The sequence below is a fragment of the Sinohyriopsis cumingii genome, chromosome 1, assembly GCF_028554795.1.
Source record: "Sinohyriopsis cumingii isolate HCF-2022 chromosome 1, ASM2855479v2, whole genome shotgun sequence".
NCBI lineage: Eukaryota > Metazoa > Mollusca > Bivalvia > Unionida > Unionidae > Sinohyriopsis > Sinohyriopsis cumingii.
In genome coordinates, this window is record NC_142961.1 from 101,948,523 (window position 1) to 101,975,046 (window position 26,524).

General features: G+C 33.7%; 1 protein-coding gene across 2 annotated transcripts in view; it reads left to right on the plus strand.

Moving 5' to 3' along the window:
• Positions 1–16,844, plus strand: part of LOC149807452 (heparan sulfate glucosamine 3-O-sulfotransferase 1-like) — a 219,137-nt gene extending 202,293 nt beyond the window's left edge. For both annotated transcript variants that reach the window (XM_089966712.1, XM_089966720.1), the window contains exon 3: positions 15,043–16,844. In XM_089966712.1, coding sequence (XP_089822838.1) covers positions 15,054–16,112 — 1,059 coding nt within the window. In that variant the 5' untranslated portion in view covers positions 15,043–15,053 and the 3' untranslated portion in view covers positions 16,113–16,844. The remainder of the gene's footprint in view (positions 1–15,042) is intronic.
• Positions 16,845–26,524: the final 9,680 nt, after the last annotated feature.

Below are 26,524 nucleotides of genomic sequence, written 5' to 3' on the forward strand. Positions count from 1 at the left end.
CTACTAAATATAGAAACATATTGAATTACCCGGGTAATTGAATTTCAAGGGAATCACCCATCCTCTCAGTAAGCAGCATGTCCTATACACTCATTAGTCAAGCCCAGGTGCAAGCAACACAGATCATAATCTGCTGTGGTATAATGCACTGGCAGATCAGGGTCCATGCTGTTTTTGTTCTACTGATTACTCCAAACAAACTGATAGATCCAGTACTGCTAGTGCAAAAAGGTGATGTCTAGTTTGGGTCTGTGCCATGTGAAATTGGACTCGACTTATAATTGAGTATATATGGTAATTACATTTGTCATAAAATCTCATATTGCACAGCAATTTATCTTATAAAAATTGCAGAATAGTTGTAGATCATGCTGTATAATGTGTATACCATTGGCATACAACATGACATACAAATTACAGTGCAGTCGTAGCTCATGCTATATCAAATTTATTCTATTGGCATATATATGTACCATAACATACAAATTCAGTACAGTTATAAATCATGCTCTAACATATTTATTCCATTGGTATATACAATGACATAAAAATTCAGTTCAGTTGTAGATCATGCTGTATCATATTTATTCCATTGTCATATACCATGACCTTAAAATTTTCAGGCATTCACTAAAGTTGGTCATCCTTGCACCTGATATGCAATATTTGTTTCTTGTATTTATGTGGAGAACTCCTTACTCCCTCATCAATTGACTGTGCAGTACAGTTTGTTACAAACAATTTGTTATGAAGAATCAATATAGCCTCAGAATATGATGGGGATTATGATTTGACCTCAGACTAGTATGGGGATTATGATTTGACCTCAAACTAGGATGGAGATCATGATATGACCTCAGACTAAGATGAGGATCATGATTAAGTCTCAGACTAGGATGGAGATCATGACATGATCTCAGACTTAGATGGGGATTATGATGGGACATCAGACTAGGATGGAGATCATGATATGACCTCAGATTAAGATGGGGATCATGATATGACCTCAGACTAGGATGGAAATCATGATATGACCTCAGACTAAGATGGGGATCATGATATGACCTCAGATTAAGATGGGGATCATGATATGACCTCAGACTAGAATGGAGATCATGATATGACCTCAAACTAAGATGGGGATGTTGATAATTCAGTTTCATGGAGAAATTTCTTACTTGAAAGTCTTTCTATAAAATACTTTTGGATCATATTTAGAATGGTCACAGTATTTCAGGCTGATAGTGCTTAAGAATAAATTCAGAAGTAATAATGTACTTTAGCATTCCACTCCTAACAAATTTGATATCTCTAATGTCAGAAACACATTAATTTTAGGTATTGTGGTGGGGACGAAACATCTAAAATTGTATTTTTGTACGTACACAATGATAAGAGATTATCAGTACAGTGTATAAGTTTACACTAAAATTGAAAGCATATAATCTAGTTCAAGCATATTTCAAATAATTCAGGTTTATTCTAGGATCTCAATGCCATTTTATATTATTTCCTGGGGATTTACATTCTTAGAAAGTTTTCCCAGATAAGAACTATGTTGGTAAGCAACTTTATATAAAGGGGTTTGCGGAGCTTGCATTGAAACTTCAGTGCAAATCTGTGAACTGTACTTGTATGATTCATTGATGTTTGTCACATTGTCAAGTTTGATCTCCATAAAATCTTGTATGTACAAACTTGTTTTGACCAATAATTGAGGTAAATTGGTATTTGCTGAATAAATCATAACCTGACTTTCTTCATCATCACCTTAATGACAGATATTTTGAGATGGGAAATGCCAGCAGACTGGAATACAGTATATGTAGCATCTCTGGAAACACTGATGGAAAAAACAACTGAGAACAAGAAATCCCTGCCTTGGGTGACCACATCACTTTCGGTAAAGATATGCAAATTCAAAATTTTACAGGATAAGAAAATGTCCACAGTGAGTGTGACAGTAGATAATTTTGTTTCTTTTCTTGATGTCCTCAGATCAGTTAAGTTTCTTTTCAAGGTTAATTACATCCTACTTGTATTTAGTTGTCATGTGAGGAATTGTGTGTCCTTCTGCAGCAAGTAAGCAACTGTATTAGTGTAGTAAACAATAACCAGCTTTATAGAAAATCTGCTCTTTTGTGTCTTATGAGTTTAGAAGTTGATATATGAGTGCAGTTTTAAACAATGTTATTGACTGCTTGGGTGGCCTAAGTGGTTAGAGCATCTGCCTCAGATGTGGGAGGATGAAGGTTCAAACCCCAGCCAAGTTATACCAAAGGCTTATAAAAATGGTATCAACATTTGACTTGCTGAGCACTCAGAATTAAGATGCTAGTGTTAGGACCGGTTAACCTTGTGTCAGGATAATGCACCTGGGTGGGACATGATGCTAATTGTCTGCAGCATGATGCCTGAGTGCTTGACATCACTATAAAATGCCACACTGCAGACATTGTAGCAATATGATTGCAAAATTGTTAAAAGCTACATAAAAAATCCAAATCACACTCACACAGACAGTGTTATTAGAAGATGAAGTTCAGGACACAAATCAGTCGGATGAACAAATTACAACTGCTCGTTTGTTGACTCCAGACTGACTAGCATGAAATTCAAGAGATTTGTCGATTCTGATGAGCTTTCTTGAAGGAGAAAGAAAACATTATTCATAAAGTTTCAATCTGTCAGAGACATATGCTGTCTTCTAGAATTTTTTACCAGGAATTTTTGTCATGCTTGACTTGTATACAAGGGTGACTTATAAATGGAATGATGCTCATTGGCTTAAACCTTTTGCATTCTGTGAAGAATGTCTTTTTCTATTGGATATTGCATATCTACCACATGATATTCTTACTACACTAAGAATTATATTTATCTGTAGGCAACAAATAGGCAGTGAGCACCATGACTCCTTTATTTAAGCAAAAAGATTAGCTGTAAAAAATTTTGGACATGTGTTTAGAAATCAATTTACACCAAGAGATTATGAGAAGAAAGAATAACAAACTTAATTGGAAATGGACACCATTTGTTCAGCCCTAGTACAGTAATGTACACTCTGATAATGTTTGTTCTAATGACCCAGTTCTTCTGGTTCCATGATAAAAGTGAATTGCACTGGACAAAAGCAAGTAAAGTTCCCTTGTTTATAAAATGGTTGATGCGAACATTATTTCTATTTTTCTGTGTGGATTTGAGGTGCCAGTTGTCTGAGATCCTACCTTTCCTGCATAAATATCTCATGGAATTCTCTGAATAAGTTTCATGATGCTATGTATGCGCTGTCCCCTCAAATCACCCTTTTTCAAGTCAGGTGTGATTTGTACCTGTGTAAAATGGAGGAGTTACTTTGCATAGTTTGGTCATAATTGATCAATTAATCAAGAGGTGATGCAGATCATCATAAAGATGATAATTCTAAACAAGCAGAAGAAGAAAAAGTAAATAATTAACAACACGTTTTTTGTAGCTTCCTTGGGTTACAATTTCACACAAGCAAAATTTCAGACTTATTTTTAAAAAATCTCAGCAAGTCTTAAAAGATAAGTACTGTTTAGAAGAAGAAAAAAAAGAACCTTTTCTTGTTTTTTGGAAAGCATTGGTTGTTACCAATCTGTTGTAAATGAACTGTGCAGGCTTGCTGCTAAAGAGGATGAATATAAGCTCAATATATGTGTCATGCTTATAAAATAAAATCTCAGACCAACTTAGCCTTGTCTTTGTGTATTTGATAAGAAGAGTCACTGATCTTTAATCTGAAAATTTGATGAATTTTTCAATACTCATTCAGCCATTATTTTCAGAACAATTGGTGACAGGGTACTTTTTCCCATACTTTCCTATTTATAGATACATATTTGAGGATGGTAAAGGAAAATGCACACCAACCCAATTATTTTGAAACACTTTTGAATCACCTTGACCCTTATCTATATAAAAATATTTCTGTTTTAAGTATTTACTGCTACTTTTCACATTTATAAGTAAAACTTCTAAAATCATTACAGTGCAGCCCATGATAAGTATGATGATTGCGTGATCAATGCAACCTCAGATCTTAGTTCATTTTTATTGTATTGTCATAGATTTTAACATTGATTTTTAGGGTCACAACTAAGTCTACCCTGCATTTTTGGCTTTTGGTCCCATTCCCGGTTTGAGTAGACTGGTTTCACTTTATTTAACATGAAATATCTTGATAAGTAGGATGGAATGTAAACAAGATTCCCTTGAATGCATGATGTGAAATTATACATTTGTTCAGATAACGGCAGCAAAATTTATTAGATCCTTGTAACCTCTAATTTTGCATTTTTTAAAGTCCAACTTTTAAGTAAAGTCTAACTGCCAAAAATGCATAATAAACCAGCAGATCAGGATCTATGTTTGTTCTACTGATTACCTGCTACAAACTGTGTTTGCAGTTGGACTTATTAGTGGGTATATACGGTAGCAGTTTGCAGTTGGACTTATGAGGGGGTATATACGGTAAAGCAGTCTCATGCCACTTGTCAATTAAAACTGTCCTTTCCAGTGATAAATTGATCCTTGGTGAAATTCTGTGAAAGCTGCTGCTGTAAATTTTTAAATGAATGGTACTGTTAATTCTCCTAATGAACCTGCCAGAAGACATATTGTCAATCTTGAGTTATTGCAATGATTACTAGTCTTCTCTGTGGTATCATTAAAGTCTGGTATTTAATTTTTTTAATTTTACATGACTATCATTAAAGCTTGTCAACCATATGCCAAGCTCCAATTTTGACAGTTGTGGTACTGAAACTTGGAAATTTTACTAACGAGGATCTGCTATCATTTAATAAAGTAACTTGGCTCTAGATTTGAAACTTTGATGGAAGTGTAGGTATCAGTCAGCATAGAACTTAAGCCATTATTGCAATTTGTACTTCCATTGTTCCACCCCCATGCTTGAATATGAAACATGTAGGAATGGCCTTAGCAAAGGCAGGAACCAATTTGGATAATTTTGGCAGGGTCCCCTGGATTTACACATGTGGCACCCTGTGAGGGCACATCATTTGGAAATAAACTTTTAACAAGTTTCATTTGATATTGAACTTCCATTGCTTCAAAATTATTTTCTCTCGATAGATATATTTATTTAAGTTACTAACACGCATGGGACCCCTGTGAGTGTGGGGGGCCAAATCAGTCCAATCTAAGGCCTAAGTCTGGCCCTGGAAACATGCAAATAATTTATCATTCAAATTGAAATATATTTGGTAAAAGTCCATTCTTACTAATCCCGAGGATTATAAAATTTCAAATCAGAGAGGGTTCCACGTGGTCAGGAGGTCACTAAGTTAGTTGAGTTTCAGCTCATCCAATGTTGGTATGTAAGAAAGGTTGTCAGTGTTGGTATGTAAGAAAGGTTGTCAGTGTTGGTATGTAAGAAAGGTTGTCAGTGTTGGTATGTAAGAAAGGTTGTCAGTGTTGGTATGTAAGAAAGGTTGCCAACAGCGTCCAGTCTGTCAGTGATTCTTCTCAGGGTCTCCAGGATTCTTCCTCCATCAAATATATTGACGGTCATGCATTGTCTATCATGTGTTGAAAAATGTTATTAAATCCCACAAAACCAAACCAAACCAATCAAATCAGGGACAAGAAGACAACTTAGAAGCGCTGGTTGATCTATATACATGTATGTGCTTATGGACAAGCTTGTTTCATTTGAACATCATTCACAAAAACAAATATATATTGGAAGGAAAGTTACTCATGTGTGATCTTTTCCTGAAAAAGATTTTCTGATTTAAATTTTTATTTATTTATTAATTATTAAAATAGATACTTAAACACTTAGAATGGGAGGAATACAGTCAAGCATTTTTAAAAGACATTAACTAGTCAGGGGATTTAACTGTTCTTTAGTTATTTGGGAGTTAGAGTTGCCAACCTTTTCAAAAGTTTTCAATGGTGACTAGTTGGTGAACAAGGCATGTGTTGAAATCAACAAATATTGTTTATCATGTATGAAAAATTAGATTAATATAGATATAACCTTAAAATAACATTTTTAATATTAATAACCATTGCAAGTTAAAGTAATGTCATAAGTTACAATAAGAAATGTATAAAAATGATTTTGTTTTGTACATGTATGTTGTTTGATATCTTTATTTCATGATGCCAATGCTTGATTTTTATTCCTTCCATTTTTTAGCTCTTATAGATCAAGAGAGCTTAATTCAGTGGTCTGTTGTCCATCATCAATCTCTTATCTACCCATCCATGAGCACAATTTTATTATTGCTACTCCTAAAAACATTACTGTGAGGATGGCCATGAAACTTTACACACACATTCATGCTCTGACCTAATTGGCTCTACATGTACATGGTTCTGTTCAGACATCCCAGTGACCGGCCTAATTGGCTCTACATGTACATGGTTCTGTTCAGACATCCCAGTGACCGGCCTAATTGGCTCTACATGTACATGGTTCTGTTCAGACATCCCAGTGACCATCATGAAAGTTCTTTTTGTCACTACTCCTCCTGAATGTATTGTCATTATTGAAATGGGATTTTCACACTAATGTGGAATATGGCTACCACAGCAGCCAACATGGAAGTCTTGTTGCCATTACTCCTCCTGAAAGAAGGTCATGCAGGCATGGAGTTTTGCTATAAAATTTCTTATGATGCTTAATTGGTTCCAAAGGAAATGGTGCCACTTGTGCATCCAGTATTGCAGTCATAGAGGCCATAACGAAAATCCTGTTATTGCTACACATCATATCAACATAAGGTTTTTGCCAAAAGACTTACAAAGTCTAGATGGTCCTAAATGACATCCAGTATGTCCACCACAGTGGCCATCTTGAAAATCTTGCTATCACTGGGGTTTCACTGATACATTTGTTTGTTGCAAATGAAAATGGTGCTGATCTGACCTCCATTATGGCTGCTGCAATGGCTATCTTGAAAATCTTGTTTACACTACTTATCATAGCCATGTTGGTCATACTGACATTGTCTTTCACCAAAAGACTTCTTATGATGACCATCTGGGCTTAAATGTGCAATTGCAGACAGCTTAAAATCTTTTTATCACTACTCATCTAAAACTGAAAGTCATATCAGCATGGCAGAATATTTCTGATGTCACCTCCTTCCAAACAGACACTTATATCAATATTCATAAATATATACCTTGTTGGTCCTAGTGAAAATGGTGTTGATCATACATTCAAAATATCTGCCTTGATGGCCATCTTGAAATTCTTGTTATCATTACTCCCCCATAATGGAAGGTCATCTTGCCATTGGGTTTTCACCAAAAGACTTTTAATGATGTTGACTGTTAGTAAGTCTTAATAAATTAGTGACATTCAATATCACCACAGTTGATTTAATAGTCTCATTATGTCTGAAGAACACCAGATATAGTTTCAACACTCAGCAATTAAAAGGAAGCACTGTCTTTTCATGAATTCAGGGAATTCATTTCAGTCAGTAGAGTATCAATTTCATCAAGGGACTCTTGTAGGCATTTAAATCTTTTGACAAAGAATAAATAAATAAAAATAAATAGAATGCAAATACTTTACCACAAATGATTAAAATCATAAAATTGTAGTTTTGGAATCAACTGTGACATTCAGCATGGGTGAGTTTGACTACATTAAAAGAAAATACATGTGAACAGTTTGCAAATGACCAGAAAAATATAAATTTTACATATTAGTAACCTTTCTCACACCCATTAAATTTTAAAAATTCATATATATCAAATAATTTTACTTACAACACTTTAGTAAATAGACCTGGATATTTTTCTGATCTTGTTACATGAACTAATGTATGTATGTATGTATGTATGTATGTATGTATGTATGTATGTATGTATGTATGTATGTATGTATGTATGTATGTATGTATGTATGTATGTAATGTATGTATGTATGTATGTATGTATGTATGTATGTATGTATGTATGCATGCATGTATGTATGTATTATACTATATACAAAAACTCTGGTCTCATCACTATTTAGAAAAGAATTTCTAGACCAAGACCAGAGAACCATCACAACACATAATTTTATGAAACTATTATATCTTACACCACTTTGTTTGTTTTTGTTCATAAATTAAAAAAGTTAATAAAAATTAAATGCAACTTAAAATACATAAAATGTCCAGTCTTAATACAAACACGATACAGCATGTTTAAAATGATACAACATACACATATAACACACACATGACATTAGACTGATCCTTGGACAAGATCACTAAAATTTAGGGACCATATTAAAGAAACCAGCCGCAAGACCTAGTGTCCAAGGAGGGAAGTGTATGTTATTAAAAATATACTGGGAAGGAAAACAAAGGGACCAGCTGCTGGGACCTTGCAAGTATGACCCACTGTAAAAATAACAAAATGCAAATAGCAAACAGTAACCCATGGAGAAAAATAATAAATACTTTTTTTCTTCCAAATTCCTTTTGATTTTTTTCTGCAGGAAAACAAATGCCTACACTATAAGGGATACAGAAACACATAAAAGCCTTTCCAATTTTTGGATGGCTGTAGGGATGGACACTTCCAAGGCCAATAGCTTCACGTAGCTAAAGGATGGAGAAGTGCCCACAAATAAAACATATACAGTTCACCATTTGTAAAAGAACATTGAGAAATGATCTTGTTATAGAAGATTGATAGCTTATAGATCAGTATAACTAAAATATACAATGAAAAAATGGAACCCAAAGGAAATTAAAATATGCAAAGTAAGAATGGAGCACAATGGAAATAAAATGAGCATTGGAACTTATTTTTGTTTTTAATTTTTTCATTGAAAGAAAAATTCAAAAGAAATTTTTAATCATCAGATGCAGACATATCTTTGAATTGCACCATAAAAAATTGAATTAATTTTCAAAACTGATGCTAATAATTGTATGATATATGTGTGTAATTGTAATTGAGAATGTATGCAACCAACGTTCATGCAGTCAATGTATGCAAATGGAAATGATCAGTCTTGACATAATGTTCATGGCCAAATTAAAAACAAAAATAATTTCTACTGCTTATTTTATTTCCATTGTGCTCCATTATTCCTTTGCATATTTTAATTTCCATTGGGTCCCATTTTTTCCTGGCAAATTTTAGTTATACCGATCTATAATAAATATATATAATTTTACAGTAATAACGATGGGGGTCACATTTAAATTGTAAACTCTTTGCCATGAATTATATCTATTTATGAAGATTTAGCACTAACAAAGCTCCATCCTACATCCAGTTTTCCTATTCCATCCATGAACTGTGAACTTCTTCACATTCCTAAGAAATACATATAAATTGTGTCATCATCAAATTCATAGAAAGCACATGGTGCATAAGTATTTATAACAGTTCTATACATATATTTATTGGCTGACAGTATTTGATAAATTATTCAGTGATGAAACCAACACAACATAACATCGTCAGCAGACATGTAAATGATGCTGTACATGTGTTCCCGTTTGAACGTATGTGGAAAACGTGATGAAACATGATATTCAAGACAAGTATCGAATTCATCAGGAATTGACTTCTGAAGAAATCATCTTTAAAAAATTCTCAGCACTAGTAAACATTAAGTACTTTCTACACAAAGTCAGCATGTGTGATTCTGCATCCATTACTGTCCAAATTCTGAATAAATGGATGCTAAAGCAATCACAGAGATAACAACTGATTTAGGTCACAAGGTTACTACCGTATAGACTCACTTATAATCAAGTCCAATGGAGACTACATAGAACCTAACCTCCCATCGCATAATGCAGCAGCAAATGAGTGTTTATGTGCTTTCTTCTCCTGATTACTCCTAACATAAATGTTTAGATCCAGATCTGCCAACACATGATGCACTGGCCAATCTGGGTCTTTGCAGTTTGCAGTTGGATTGGATTTATTAGTCAGTATAGATGGTAGTAAAAAAAAAGTTTTAAAGAAATTAATTTTTTTTAATATATAGTATATTAAAGTAAAGACAGTATTTTTAAGGATCTAATTATTAATTGTTTAATGAGTAATTATGATGTATCAAAATTGCTAAATTGTATCATTTACTTGAAGGATAAATCAACTAACAGAAATACTAGAAGCTTTAAAACATATAAACAATAACAAGTCACCAATGGATTAACAACAGAATTTTCTAGAAAATTAAATTGATCAGTATTGGATATGTTCTTGTAATGTCTTTTAATTATGGTTTTGTTAATGCAAATTATGTTTCTTAAAAACAAAGTATAATTTCAATGACACCATGGACATATATACTCAGAATGTGTATAAAGAACTGCAAAACCTAGCATATGTTCATTCTTATAAGTCAAGTCAACTGCAAACAACAAAGACCCTGATATATCATCACATAACACACCTGCAGATCATGGTCTATGTTGATTGTTCTGCCACTTACTCTTAACAAGCTGCACAGACCCAGATCTGCTGGTGCATTATGTGATAGTAAATCTGGGTCTGTGCAATTAGCAGTTGGACATGTCTTATAAGCGAGAACATGTTATTTCATTTACTCAACTCAATGTATAAGCTTTGTTTCGCATATTTGACAAACCTGTAATGGAAATAATTATTCATGAAAATTAAAAAAGGTTTCTTCCCTGAAGATATGGTATCATGGTACCAATTGTTTTTCCATCTACCTCAATACTAATGTTTTGTGAAATAAATATACTTTCTATCCTACCTCAGCATGCATGTCACACTCTGTCATAGAGAACAATGCTAGATTGTCAATTTGACAAGGACAAAACCAGGTACTCCATTGCATTTAAGAGAGATAACTCTGCTGGAACTAGACAGGGGTAAGATTTATCTAGTCACAACAGACAGTTTCAGCCATGTGTACCACATTTTAAAAAATCATAAAAAAATACAAAATATGATCTAGATAGGAATTAACATAATCTCACATGTTGCCAAGAAGCTTAACTTTTTTAAAGCCTAAGAGAAAGTACAACTCTTACATAATGCACCAATCACAGCTAGTGTTGTTCTTTATTTCTAAATGCAATCTTCCCTACACCTTATGCTCTGCCCACCTGGACTTGCGCAATTGGTACCGTTATACCTACAGCAAACCTTAATTTTTCAAATAATCAGTGAAATAGTTCAGGACTGCATAGGTAACAAATATACTTAGTCTCACTTGTGAAAAACAATTTTATGAGGTACAAAGCTATGTCTTATATGAGTGTGTATAGAAATGTGATTGAGCTGTTTAAACCCATGTTTTCACACTTTTGCTTCACTAGCAAAATCATCTTTTGAAATAAAATGAATTCTTTTAACTATGAGTTGTCTTATTCATATCATCACTTACTGAACTTCACATGGGTGATATGGGATAAATCACATTATATCATATTATGTAATAACTAGGTCAAAGGTCAATGTACCAAATAGTATGTACCTTTCCTACTTCAAAAAGTACAATTCACCTAAAAGAAAGGACTTTATATTTGTTTGGTAGATGCAGAACTTAACATCAGAGACAGGTGGACATGACCCAATCTTATTATAAAGTATAAGCTTTGAACACTTTACACTGTCTTCAGATACATGTGGTCACTAACCACCAGTCCTCACACAAAAGTCTACCTACCAATCCTCTTTATAACACAAATAGTAAGCTTCTCTCCTTTGTAGTGCGAATAAAATTGATTCAGTAAGCCAATCAGTCACTGAATATAGTAAATCACAGCTTCTAAGTGGTTATGTTGGACTGGGGGTGAAATTAGGGGAATAAAATACAGAAAAATGCCAAATATAAACAATAAGTATAGCGCATCAAATGAAGTTAAAAACAGGAGGAAAGTGTGTATCTAAAAGGGAGAGATAGCTTATGATAAAGGAATTAAAGGAAACAAATTCAGCAATGCGAAAAATGAGAAGTGAAAGTTTGATGACCTTACCTTGGTCAAATATATGGGGACAGGGCCCCATAGGTCCAAGGACAGCCCAAAGGCAACTGTGCTATAACATCCCTTACAGGTATCCAAATTTCAGGTGAAGTGTTGTTCATTTCCTTCTAATATAAAAGGGTGAATAATTTAGATAATATAGATACATATAATGTATATTTCTTCTACATAACAAAATTAACAATAATGGGGATAAGTTAGGCAGGAACTTACCTGAACCAAACAAAACATACTTTATCAGTTTTTAAACTTGTAAACTTTACTGTGAGAAATCACTAAATTGCTTCTACTTACCTTTGCATCAAGATTGAGGGCTAATATAATACTTCACAAATCTTCTCTTTATTTTCATAACCACCTTTGAAAATGTGTTTTATTACTTGAAATGTTATGTCTGGTGTAAGGGAGATAACTGAATGATATACATAAGGTGTGGTAAATTTATTTCCTTTAATATATTATCCATGTAATATAGATGAGTTCATGAACAACCTGTATTAGCTTCATTGCAATTAAATTATCCAAAAATACATTATTGATAAAGTGAGAACTTAATATTTAGACTTCTATATGCAGTGGAGACCTCAAGAGTGATGTAATTTTAATTTCTAAGATGACGTGGCTCTTTCATATCACATAGTTCATATTTTCTACAATGTTGGCATGTAGAGTGCAGCCTTCCATAACCATGCAGATATGATCCCATGCCAATTTGGATTCTTGCAATGTGAGGCAAAGTTTCAAGAACATTGTGGATTTGAATGGAATGAATGTGCACTGTGACTAAAATGGTTATCACTCAGTAATGTTGGACCTAATATGGAAATTCCACAAGAACAGCTGGACAGAAATAAATAGAATTAATTGAAAGTCAATAGTAGATTTTAATTGGGCTTATACAAGTGTCAATGGGTAATGCTGACTTAAAGAAACTGCTCTTGTCTGCTGGTATTCCCTGCTACTTCAACAAAAGGGAATGCAAGAGAACTTAACCAAATAACCTGCATGAACAATTTCAAGGCAGGAAAGTGTACAAAAATGGACAATTAGAGCAGGACAATTAAACTCAAAGTGGGAAGGAATACCATATCTTTAATAAATTACCTAAAATTACTCATACCAGAATATCCTACATGATACAAGTGATCTATCTACAACTGATTAGAGTGTTCTCTATCCTGGTTTATGGCAAGCCTTACAATAACAAGATAGTTGTTTTTGTACACTTGATTTTTCATCTTTTGCAGGTAAAATAGTCAATATTTGGCCAAAATCAACTATATTATGTTTAGATAACTTATTTTGTTGCATATATTTCAATCTAGGAGCCAACAATACAGACATAAAGGCATCAGACAACACAAGTCTATATCTATCATAGCTACAGATATCAAAAGTCCCCATCCAAAGCCAACTTGTGCTATTTTCTGAAGATTTCATACATTTTATTCTCAAATGACTTTCAATATTTGACCAAAACTGTCCAGCACCCATTTGTTTTCCTACATCATACTAGTAAAGTTCATAAATGCCGCCCACATGTATGCATTTCTATGGATACACTGTGAGGCTGTTCTTCCCTTTAGGTATCACGGTACCAGTTGTTTTTCCATATACCTCAATGCTAATGTTTTGTGAAATAAATATACTTTCTTTCCTACCTCAGCATGCATGTCACACACTGTCATTGAGAACAATGCTAGATTGTCAATTTGACAAGGACAAAACCAGGTACTCCATTGCATTTAAGAGAGATAACTCTGCTGGAACTAGATGGGGTAAGAGTTATCTAGTCACAACAGACACAGTTTCAGCCATGTGTACCACATTTAAAAAAATCATAAAAAATACAAAATATGATCTAGATATGAATTAACATAATCTCAAGCCTAACAGAAATTACAACTCTTACATAATGCACCAATCACAGCTAGTGTTGTTCTTTAATTCTGAATGCAATCTTCCCCCAATTTAAGCTCTGCCCACCTGGACTTGTGCAATCAGTACCGTTATACCATATATTGCTGAAAATAGACATGTATTGCCTGACCTCATGTATTTTAGAGATGAAAATCAACTGTCCAAACTTCCTCCATCTTATTTTGAAAAGCATGTGATGGGATATAGTGCAACATGATGCGATATAGTGCAACATATGTTCAGAGTTCTCCAAATTTTAACTAGGGAACAGATGAATAAAAACACTCTTTGATGAGGCAAGTCTTGTACCATATAGACAAGAATTTTCTAAAAGAAATTTAGACGGGGAGAAACTATTGCATCAGATCTGTATTCTTATTTGTATAGAAATAATGGGCATCAAAATTAGGAGTGAAGTAGATACAAATGGAATTCTTGTCAAAGATAAAGAATATAAACTTTTCAAATATGCTGATGACACAGGAATATATTTAGAGGAACAGAAAAAGCCATAAAAAGTGTTACACCATTTATGGCTCTAAGACCAATTTATTCAAGTCTGAAACCAAATATCATAAAAACAAAAGAATGGTTACAATCCAGAAATTCTGTCTTGAGATAACTATTCTTTAGCTTCTTTAACTACATTTAGTGTAACTTTTTCTAAAAATCCTAATGAAATATTACATTATAGCCTGAATTCCAAAGTAAATGAGATAAAAGAGTAAAAAATCAGCAAAGAAAAGAATTATAAGTATTTCAGGTGGATTGTTGCTGTAAATACTTTGCTTATTCCAAAAGCTTTTTGGTATTTTACTTGTATTTTCAAAAACTCCAAGGACTCTAACTAAGTTCCGTTTCATTATAATTGTAATGGTATATAGTTGTAAGAAATCAGTTTATTCTGGATCATGATAGTGGTGTATGATAACTGTTTTTGTATATCTTATGCAAGGTTATTTAAGGTACTGATATTTCATAATCCTGGTGTATATTTATTAGACTTGTACTTCTAAACTTTATATTGCAAAATTTGATGTTGGAACATTATTTATGATGCATGTTTCTAAAGACTGATTGGCCCAATGTGACTGTCCATCTGAAAGAACTTTCTGGACTGTTTTTTTCTTCCTTACAGGTGATTCTAAAATGGCTGCCAACAATTACCAACAGACCCTGATTTTACAATGTAGAAACCTGAAACTGACCCAACTGAAAGTAATTTCAGTTGTTATGATGGTTGTGCTATCTCTGGTCATCGTTGCATTATATTGTCTTCAGTCTGGAATTTACAGCAGATCTACTATATGTAATTTACCACATAAAATAACTACCCCAGCCACCAAGGGTTTCAAAAAAAGTCGACAGAAGATAACTACCATAGACCCCAAGGGTTTCAGAAAGATCCGACTGAAAATAGCACATACTCATCGCCAGCTTCCACAGTGCCTTATCATTGGGGTAAAGAAGGGTGGCACAAGAGCACTTTTGAACTATCTAAATATTCACCCAGATGTTGTAACCGCAAGTACAGAGATTCACTTTTTTGACAGGAATGAGAATTACAACCATGGTTTTGATGCATACCGGCATCAGATGCCTTTCAGCTTTAAAGGTCAAATAACAATAGAGAAAACACCAGCTTATTTCACATCACCCAAAGCCCCTGAGAGAGTGTTTAGAATGAACAGTTCCATGAAATTACTATTGGTTGTCCATGATCCAGTGGAAAGAACCATTTCAGATTATGCTCAAGTTGCAGAGGGTAAAAGAATGAAGAACAAGCCATGGGAACCTTTTGAGGACAAAGTTATAGACAGAAAGACTGGCAAGGTTGACACAAGCTATAGTGGGGTCCAGAGATCAATTTATATTAAGCACTTCATTCATTGGTTAGAGTACTTCCAGCTGAGTCAGTTTCATATTATTGATGGAGATAACCTTGTCAGGAACCCTTACAAAGAAGTGGTGGATGTTGAAACATATTTAGGGCTAGATCCAAGGATCAAGGTGGAAAACTTCAAATTCAACAAGACAAAGGGTTTTTATTGTGTGAAAACTGATGAAAAGGAGAAATGCCTTTCAGACAGTAAAGGAAGGAAACACCCAGATGTGGACCCAAGTGTGTATCAGAAACTACGGCATTTTTTCCATCCTTATAATGAAAGATTCTTTCATAGGATAGGAAGAAGATTCAACTGGTCGTGATTCATTAAAACCTGTCTAGAGAAACAACTGCTGTGAGCGACCACCTGTTTTGAGAGATCAGAATCTTCATGGACAGATTTATTGATTGTATAGTGTTGTGACCTGTTATGAGTGACCACCTGTCTTGAGAGACCATTATCTTTTGGCAGAAGAGGTGGTCTTTCAATACAGATTCTACTGTATGCTATGTGAAAATGTTTTTCAAAATGTTGTTGACACAAAAAATTTAAGTTGATCCCAGTTCTTATTTGAAAAGCCAGAAATTATAGGTTTAAACCAAAGCTCAAATGATCCAAAAAGAAAAAGCTTTCAGAGTACCAAATATGACAACTGATTATCTCTTTTAACTGTTGCAAGATATAAAGAAACAGTTGACAAGAAATGTTCAACAAATTGTTCCAGTAAATGGCATAGCTGAAAGAAACCATCTGATTAGTTTTTTGGCATTCCATATGTCTGAAGTTCTGATGAATGGAACATTGTACTCATTATCAAGGAACCAGGTGGATTCAGTGATTAGCATGCCACACATTTTATTATAGGAGAGTGCAGGCTGAAATCCTTCACAGACCAGGCCAGGTTGACTGCCATTTGGTAGACACTTTACTTAAACCATTCCTGGACCAGGCCAGGTTGACTGCCATTTGGTAGACACTTTACTTAAACGATTCCTGGACCAGGCCAGGTTGACTGCCATTTGGTAGACACTTTACTTAAACCATTCCTGGACCAGGCCAGGTTGACTGCCATTTGGTAGACACTTTACTTAAACCATTCCTGGACCAGGCCAGGTTGACTGCCATTTGGTAGACACTTTACTTAAACCATTCCTGGACCAGGCCAGGTTGACTGCCATTTGGTAGACACTTTACTTAATCCATTTCTGGACCATGCAAGGTTGACTGCCATGGTCTGTCCCTAGGGAAGACACTTTACTGAAATCCTCCCTGGACCATGATATGTTGACTGCCATGGTCTGTCCCTGGGGAAGGCACTTTACTCCAGGCATTATATAACCTTTCATGTGTTGTTGTGACAGCAACCAACCAATTGATTTGTACCTACTCTGACTGCAGCAGAAACCTATCAAATTTTTTGTTATACATGTATGTGTTGGTAGCAGTAATTAATGGCAATTATTACTTATGACATAATGTTTTCCTTTGACTGTCATAAGGTCACATATACTTGTTGACCAAAGACATGACTTATTCTATACTCTACCATCAGACAGTTACTTTATGGCAAAATAGTAGGTGTTAGTTTTATTATAAACCATTAGAACTGAGAAACAGTTTACTGCATAGTTTAGTTAATTTGATAAATTTTTATCATTATAAAATGTGAATAAGGTATGTTCAGATTCATTATTCCAATTCTTGTGAGAAGGATCAATGCTTGGCCAGCTTGTTTTCTTGCTTGTTAGGTACACAGAGAAAGTGAGTTATTTTTTTTATCATGTACAGTTTCAGTATTGCAGAAAGAACTGGATAAGGAAAATGAATTGTGATTATCTGCAAATGATAAGTATGTGCCATTCAGGGAATTTAAGGATGTATATATAGTGAATGCTGTTTCAGCTCACTTGGCCTGAAGAAAGGGAGAAAACTCCAGTCAGCATGAAGGAATGGATCTAATTATGCCCCATAGTGGGATCTTTGCACAAGATATTTTAAATCTGTTTGGAATTTAACATGCAGATATGTATCGCTATATTGTTATAGAATTCATGGTTCTCAGGGACTGTTTTAACTACTATCTACATTGAAGTCTTGTATCTGAATTATGTCATTTCTTGTAATTGATTCACTGACTATTGTTGATACCCACTTATATGTTAAGTCCAGCTGGAAACTACACAGACCCATCTCTGCCATCACATAATGTGCCAACAAATCTAGGTCTATGCAGTTCATAAGAGTAATCAGTAAAACAAATAACATTGACCTGATATGCAGGCACATTATTCTCTATGTTGTTAGCAGTTAGATTTTACTTATAAGCAAGTACATATAGCATGTTTATTTTATATATATCCTTGAATTTTATTCACAAGGAAAAAAAATTCTTCACAATTTGGTAGGGTATATGACTTTGGTTTTGATCTGCAATAGTATATTTATGTTCTTTAATATAATAGCTCAACAAAAACATTGTGAATGTGTATTCTTATTTGTTTACATCAAATTAACATAAACTTGGAATTGATTTCCCCACAATGATCCCATAAATCCTGTTTAATTAACCAAGGTACTTAATAACTAAGTTATTACCTATACAATTGAGGCCTCTCATGGCCAAGTGGTCCAAAGTGCTTGCCTTTATCGATCACTGCTATCTCCCCTCTGTCCATATGGGTTGGAGTCTAAAGCCCAGCCAATGTGGGTATGTGAGAAAGGTTGCCAGTAGCTTCCCATGGGCTAGTTTCTTATCAGGGCTTTCCTGGGTCTCTCCACCAGTTATACTGGCTGCCATTTACAGCCTATTGTTTGCCGAAAATGGTGTTACAATGAAAACCTGTACAATTTCTCATGGCTACCTTGTACGTCCAAATATGTCTTTGCTAGCAAAGGGTCACTGATCCACTTCGTTCCAACCCTTGGTATATGTAGGTAGCTGAAACAAGTACCTGCTTATACCAAACAGAATCAGTTAGCCCATGAGAGAACTCATTATATGACCTGTTAGGCATTCATTAGGGTGATTTCCACAATGTCTGCCAGCACTGACTCTAACTTTTAAAGTTGCATCACATGTTTAAATTGGAGAAATGCACATACAACATGTATCATTGTGTATGGAGGCTGTGTGATTATTCTTAACAATCTTGCAAATGTTAAAAAGGATCTAACTGGAACAGTTTCTTTCAGCTGTATCTAGTTAGAAAGGGTCCTGGGTGGCTAAGTGGTCTAAAGCACTCACCTTTACCCATCACTGCTATCTAACCTCTGTCTGCATGGGTTCAAGTCTTGGGCTCATCACATTTGGATGTATGAGAAAACTTGACTGCAGCTCTCTATGGGTTAGTGATTCTTTCCAGGATTTTTCTGGGTTTTTACTCCATCAGTTGTACTGGCCACCATGTATAGCCTATCATGTGCTGAAATATTGTGCTAAGCCCACCACAACAATAGTATCTAGGCAGAGAGCAGAGCAGCAGATAAATTTGTGAGGTAGCTAAGTATGCCAAAAGTTGATGATCCTTTGCTAGCAAAGACACATCGCAATAGTGATCTGGAGCAAGTTTGACAAAACATGTCTTAATTATGTTCTGATATTGATTTTAATTATTACTGGGTATTATTTTATTATTTTTCCATCAATGATAATTTTCGATCTCAGAATTTTTTATATAAATACTTTACATTTACCTTTTAAAAAGGAGGTATTGTTCCTTGGAAGTAAATTTGTGGAATTTCTGGAAGCTATAAGTAATCAGAAATGGAAAGATCTACAAATTTAAAACTAAAAAGTTATTTTTTTATCCTTGTAACTAACTCTAGAGGATTACAATGTCAGATGTTTTGGAACAAAGATGATGTAAAATCACAGTTGATGATAACTTTAAAAAATGTTGATACTCACATGCTCTGTATTCATTTTTGTCTCATCTTTTTATGATTTTATTGTTTGGCACATATAAAAAGAGCATTTGTATGGCTACATAAATTTGTGCTTGCAATGCTGATGGAAAAAATGGAGATCTGGTCCTCGCAGATTTGTCACTGTTATCGACACAATACATGAAAATTGCTAACCAGCTAAACAAAGCAAATGCAATTCACAATAAGATTTTGGTAAATGTGTCTTTATTGATCAATTGTAATCATAACAGACTAATATTTTAAGTACACATGTACTTTATCATGTTCTTAAGAGCTCAAAAGTTATGCAAAAATGAAAATTAAGTTATCACAGAAAGTTGTGATTAACAGTGACTATGTAATGTACAGTGGAGCCTCGTTAATCCGGACTCCGTTTATCCGAAAACCTTGCTATCCGGACATAATTCAACGTGAACGGAATTCCTAAATGTTAATTTGCTCCGTTAATCAAGAAATCCACGTTCCAGATCCGGAAATCAAAATCGGGGACCAAAGTGTAAAATTACATTAAAACTTGTCTCGATAATCCGGAAATAATCTGTCCAAAAATAAGAAAATTCGAAAAATCGTATGTGAAAATACAATCAGAAGAATAATCCATAAAACACAGTAGTGAAGCCCTTGATAATCTATGGCCACTATCAATAACTAAGTAGCGTGACCATATTGTAACCAGCGATTGTATAAACACTGTCTGTTTTAGCTAGTCGCCGACGGGGGTGTTAATAATTAAATAAACACACTGGGATCAAATCGTCCACGCTTTTTGACATAACATACGGTAAATAAATTAAAAGTGTCATTAAGCCTCTTTGTTGTTTACCAATTGTATGTAACAATCACAGTTTATTGTTTGCTGTGCAAATACAGTTGACATTTTTAAGCTGTGGACAGTATAGGGGTTCATTTTCGAATAAAATGGGGATGTCAATCATTAGCAACTGTAAAATACAATTTATAAAAATGACTGCATTTTATTAGTTTACCATTACACATTTAACTGGGAGATAACAGTTTGTATTCGTTGTACTTTTTACATATATTATGGCGACCCCATCAAGCAAGCGCAGACGAGTAGAGATACTGGCCAGCATAAAAAAGAAGATTTGCCAGCACAAAGAAGATCATCCAAAAGCTACAATTCAAGATATACGCCAGCATATTATAGCTTACTATTCCTTAGACATTGGCAAGTCGACAGTTGCGGACGTTATAAAAAAACAAGGACAAATGGTTGTCCGTACCTGCCGACTCAGCAGACCTAACCGCGCGCTTGCCATGCCGAATATCAACAAGTCGATGATGCCGTATTCATGTGGTTCTCAGACATGTTGGCCCACAAGGTTACAGACTTCTTCAGGAAATTGACATAATAAATGTATGTACAGTACATACATGTACATGAACATAGTGTGATGTGTTCGATGTGTTAATTGTCTAAACTTCTATTTACTGTATATGTACGTACAAGCACATGTTATAATAATGTGAAATAAACACAAATTAATAGATGTATTCATTAATTTATTTCAACCATTATTGAATATACAGTACATTACATTTAAAGCTAGCATATACATGTACATATATACGGTGTGATGATATCGTAAAATAAAAAATGTGCATGATTCAATTATCCGGAAAACTCATTAATCCGGACATATTCGCTGGGAACGAATGTGTCCGGATTAACGAGGCTCCACTGTATATACATGTTGTGATTGACCATGACTATGTAATGTATAAACATGTATTACTTGCCTATAATTGCATATTGGGCCAGGTTTTATTTGTTTGCTAAATATGTCAGCAAAATATTTAATGCTTTCTTGTATGTGTAGCAAAATGTGTTGTCAGAAGCATATTTTCATTACTACCATTTACATTCATGTGTAGGTTGGATCCAACTGCAAACTTCATAGACCCAGATCTGCCATTGCATACTATGCCAGCAAACCTGGGCCTATGCAGTTTGTTAGGAATAATCAGCAGAACAAACAACATAAACCTAGATTTTTCAGAGCATTATGTGGCAGCAAGTCAGGGTCTATGGACCTGAGTTATAAGCAGATTGTTGTTGTTATAGGGTTTAAAACCATTTTTCAGCACATGATAGGCTATACATGGCGGCCAATATTAATAGTGGAAGAAGAACCCGGGAAATCCCCGGAAAGAACCACCGACCCTACATACCCACATTGGCCGAATCCGAGACTCGAACCCTCGCAGACAGAGGTGAGATGGCAGTGATCTGTAACGGAGAGTGCTTTAGACCACTCGGCCACTCAGGGCCCCTATAAGCAGGTGTATATGGTACTGTGAATGGGTAATTATGTTTGTATTCAAGGTAGTCTAACATCAAGCAGTAACGGTGCCAGATTAGAAGAACAAAACAACCAGAATATTTTTAAGAGAAAAGTCAAGCAAACTTGTCAGCTTTGCATATGTTTAATTTTAAATAAATTTTTAATTAGTCATAAAAACTAAAGATAAGTATACATGATACAGTATAAAATGATACGATTCACGTCTAACATTGCATGTGAAACATTCAGAGAAATGAAAGTAGAGTGTCTTGTAGAGAACAACTAAGTTAAACTTACCCTTGGTAAAAAGTTTATACATAACAACCAAGGTAGACATAAATATGCACAAAGATAATAGCAGATGCTGCAATGTGTTATCTATTATGTTTAGTATGGTTCCATTACACATCATAATAGTGAGATGCCATTAGTATGTATTATGTATAGTATGGTTCCATTACACAGCATGATAGTGAGATGCCATGTAGTATGTATAATGTTTAGTATGGTCCCTTTATGCAGCATGATAATAAGATGCCATCTAGTATGTATTACGTTTTGTATGGTTCCATTACACCACATGATAGTGAGATGCCATGTAGTATGTATTATGTATATTATGGTTCCATTACACATCATGATAGTGAGATGCCATTAGTATGTATTATGTATATTATGGTTCCATTACACATCATGATAGTGAGATGCCATTAGTATGTATTATGTATATTATGGTTCCATTACACATCATGATAGTGAGATGCCATTAGTATGTATTATGTATATTATGGTTCCATTACACAGCATGATAGTGAGATGCCATGTAGTATGTATAATGTTTAGTATGGTCCCTTTATGCAGCATGATAATAAGATGCCATCTAGTATGTATTATGTTTTGTATGGTTCCATTACACCACATGATAGTGAGATGCCATGTAGTATGTATTATGTATATTATGGTTCCATTACACATCATGATAGTGAGATGCTGTGTAGTATGTATTATTTTTAGCATGGTTCTATTACACATCATGATAGTGAGATGCCACATAGTATGTATTATTTTTAGCATGGTTGTATTACACATCATGATAGTGAGATGCCACATAGTATGTATTATTTTTAGCATGGTTCTATTACACAGCATGATAGTGAGATGCCATGTAGTATGTATTATGTTTAGTATGGTTCCATTACACATCATGATAGTGAGATGCCACATAGTATGTATTATTTTTAGCATGGTTCTATTACACAGCATGATAGTGAGATGCTGTGTAGTATGTATTATTTTTAGCATGGTTGTATTACACAGCATGATAGTGAGATGCTGTGTAGTATGTATTATGTTTAGCATGGTTGTATTACACAGCATGATAGTGAGATGCCATGTAGTATGTATAATGTTTAGCATGGTTGTATTACACAGCATGATAGTGAGATGCCATGTAGTATGTATTATGTTTTGTATGGTTCCATTACACAGCATGATAGTGAGATGCCATTTAGTATGAATTATGTATTCCAGGATTTGGAACCTGATACATATCATGATATTTGTATGTGCCCTTGAAAAACATTATAGTAAGAAATCATTGTACATGTATTAACTAACACCTGAAGGGTTAGTTTTATCTGCACAGGACTAAAATTCAATATTCTTTTATTTATTTGTTTGTTCATGCCCACTTAGAGTTACTGTCAAATCTTACATTTGTTGTACTCAATTAAAAGAATAATGATTACAGTTTAAAAAAATATTTAAGATTGCTGATTTTAAAATATCGAAGTCAATAATAACCCATCTACCTTTTCCATGTTTTGGAATAAAGTTACAGTACAGTGGTCATGTATTATTATTATACATGTATTATTATTATACATGTATTATTATTACACATGTATTCATTTATTTGTTTGATCTCATTATATTCATATTAATATTTCAACCTCAATCATCTGGGTTGATATATTGATTCTTTTACAATGTTTTGAAAATACTTTCAGTAGATCTACTTTTTAAAAATTTCTTTTTAAAATGACATTTCTTTTAATGAGTAAAGTAGTTTTTCTCTAGTTTAATGTATTTGAGAGATGGGTCAGTTTTTAGAGAATCAGGTGGAGAATGTAAATTTTTTGAATTAGAAGTATTGGAAATGTCAGGAGATGTTGTTTTGGATAAACCAGAACTTGGGATAATTGCAGTTTACTGTATTCAAATTATCATGAGAGTGATAACTATTTTCATAGATTAAAAACACTTCAATTTAAATTATGGAAATAGCACAAAATACATTCCTTTTCATGCCATTACAATGTAGGGAAATTTCTGTTACATCCATAAAGGTGGGATGAGTGATGCATTCTTGCTGCTTATATATATATATATATATATATATATATATATATATATATATATATATATATATATATATATATATATATATATATATATATATATATATATATATATATATATATATATATATATATATATATATATTGTTAAGAAAAGAGTGAAACCAATAAGTTTAGTAAAATAATTTATTTCTCTAGAATACAATGTGAAACTTTGAAAAGAACTTACTGTATTGTGAATTAAATCCCAAATAGTCCTAAAAGTTATATCACAAGTCCAAAAGTATAGAGTAATCCAAATGAATTCCAGTGGTATTCTGAATGAATTCCAGCCTTGAATGTGCTGATGTGCCAGTAGTTTTGAATGTGCTAATGTGCCAATTGTCTTGATGCATCACACTGACATAATCAAAAATGTCCTTGAATGAATTCACAATAATTCCAATGAATAATTAAAAAAATTAAAACTAAACACAACATTAAGACTGATCCCACTTTGGCTGTTAAGTTAGGACTGAATAATTTTGAAGGAAACAATATTGAGATAAATAGCTAAGAGACAATAACAATGCCAGTATAAGGGTCATTTTCCCACCCAATTTGTAAACAATTTGCTTCTAGAACAGTTTTAATTTCTAAAAGAAAAACTAGACCATGAATTCTACATCTATAAACATATTTACCTCCAATTAATAATGGTCTTAATATATAATCTAATATCATAGAGACATATCAGTTATATAATATGCTGTTGACAAAATAACAAGACATTAGTCAGGTAGGCCCTAAATTTAATTATTGACCAAGGTCAGTGACACAAGATATGTATGTATATATATAAGAAAAGCCAACACACAATACCAAATCAATAGACATAACATAACACCTCCCCTAATAAAGAAAAAGAAATATTTATATAATAAATGTTGTATCTTGCAACATCAAACTCAACATTAACAATCTTTGATTTTTGTTTTTTTTTTATCTTACTAATAAAAGTAAGGGGGTTGTGACCACTGAATACCGTAAAAAGAGAAGGAGCTAAATTAATGTATACTTAAAAAGTATTGTGAAGCCAGTATCAAAGTCAAACATTCTTTCTTGATTGTGAAAAATATCTCTTGTGTTTACTGAATATTATTTTTAAAGCATACTTGATGATCCACACCATTTTTGTCTTCTTGAATCAACATAACTTGCTTCAACAGGTATTTTAAATGATTTACTGAAATGTGGAGTTGAAACACTTTTAAGTATGGACTTTATTTTATGAAAAGCCTCCTTGCATTTTTCAGAAAAATGAAATTGATTTTCTTACTCAACAAACTGGTCAGTGGTTCATCAATTATGGAAAAGTTGGAGCAAAAGTTTTCAGTAATATCCAGTCATACCCAAAAATCATACCAGTTGCTTTTTACTGATAGACGCAGGGAATTCAGAGATAGCCTTGACCTTAACTTCTATAACTTTGACCATATTCCACAATATGTCCTAAAAATGTGACACAAGGAGGGCAGAACTCAGTTTTACTTAAATTAATTGTCCAATTTGCATAACTAGTTGATCAAAGAATTTCTGAATGGTTTCCAAGTGATCTTTCTAAGTATCATTGTTGATGATGACATCATCAATATAGTATCAAAATTATTTCACCAGATGTAATCATGTTCATTAATTCTAGAAAGTTGAAGGTGAACATTTCATACTAAATGGCACCAGATTATATTGAGAAAGTCCATTTCGAGTAAGGAATGCTGAAATTTCCTTTGCTGTTTCTCTGAGTATAATTTCTCAGAATCCTTTCAAAATGTCAAATTTGGTGACATATTTTGCATTTCCTATTTTGTTGATACAGTAATCGATCTGTGGCAATAGAAATGAATATGTTTTAGGCAACACTGTTCATTTTCTGTAATCAGTACACATGTAGAAAGTATTATCTGGTTTCAGCACAAAAATACATGGTGAACTCCAGTTACTTTTACTTGGTTCTGTGAAATCGTTCTCCAGTAAATGTTTTTTTTCTTCAAAATTCCTGCTTGAGATGATTCATCTTGTAAAGATGTTATTTCATAGAATCTACAATTTCATTGTCATTATGTCCAGATGTTCCAATAATAATTGTTTTAGTTCACTCTTTT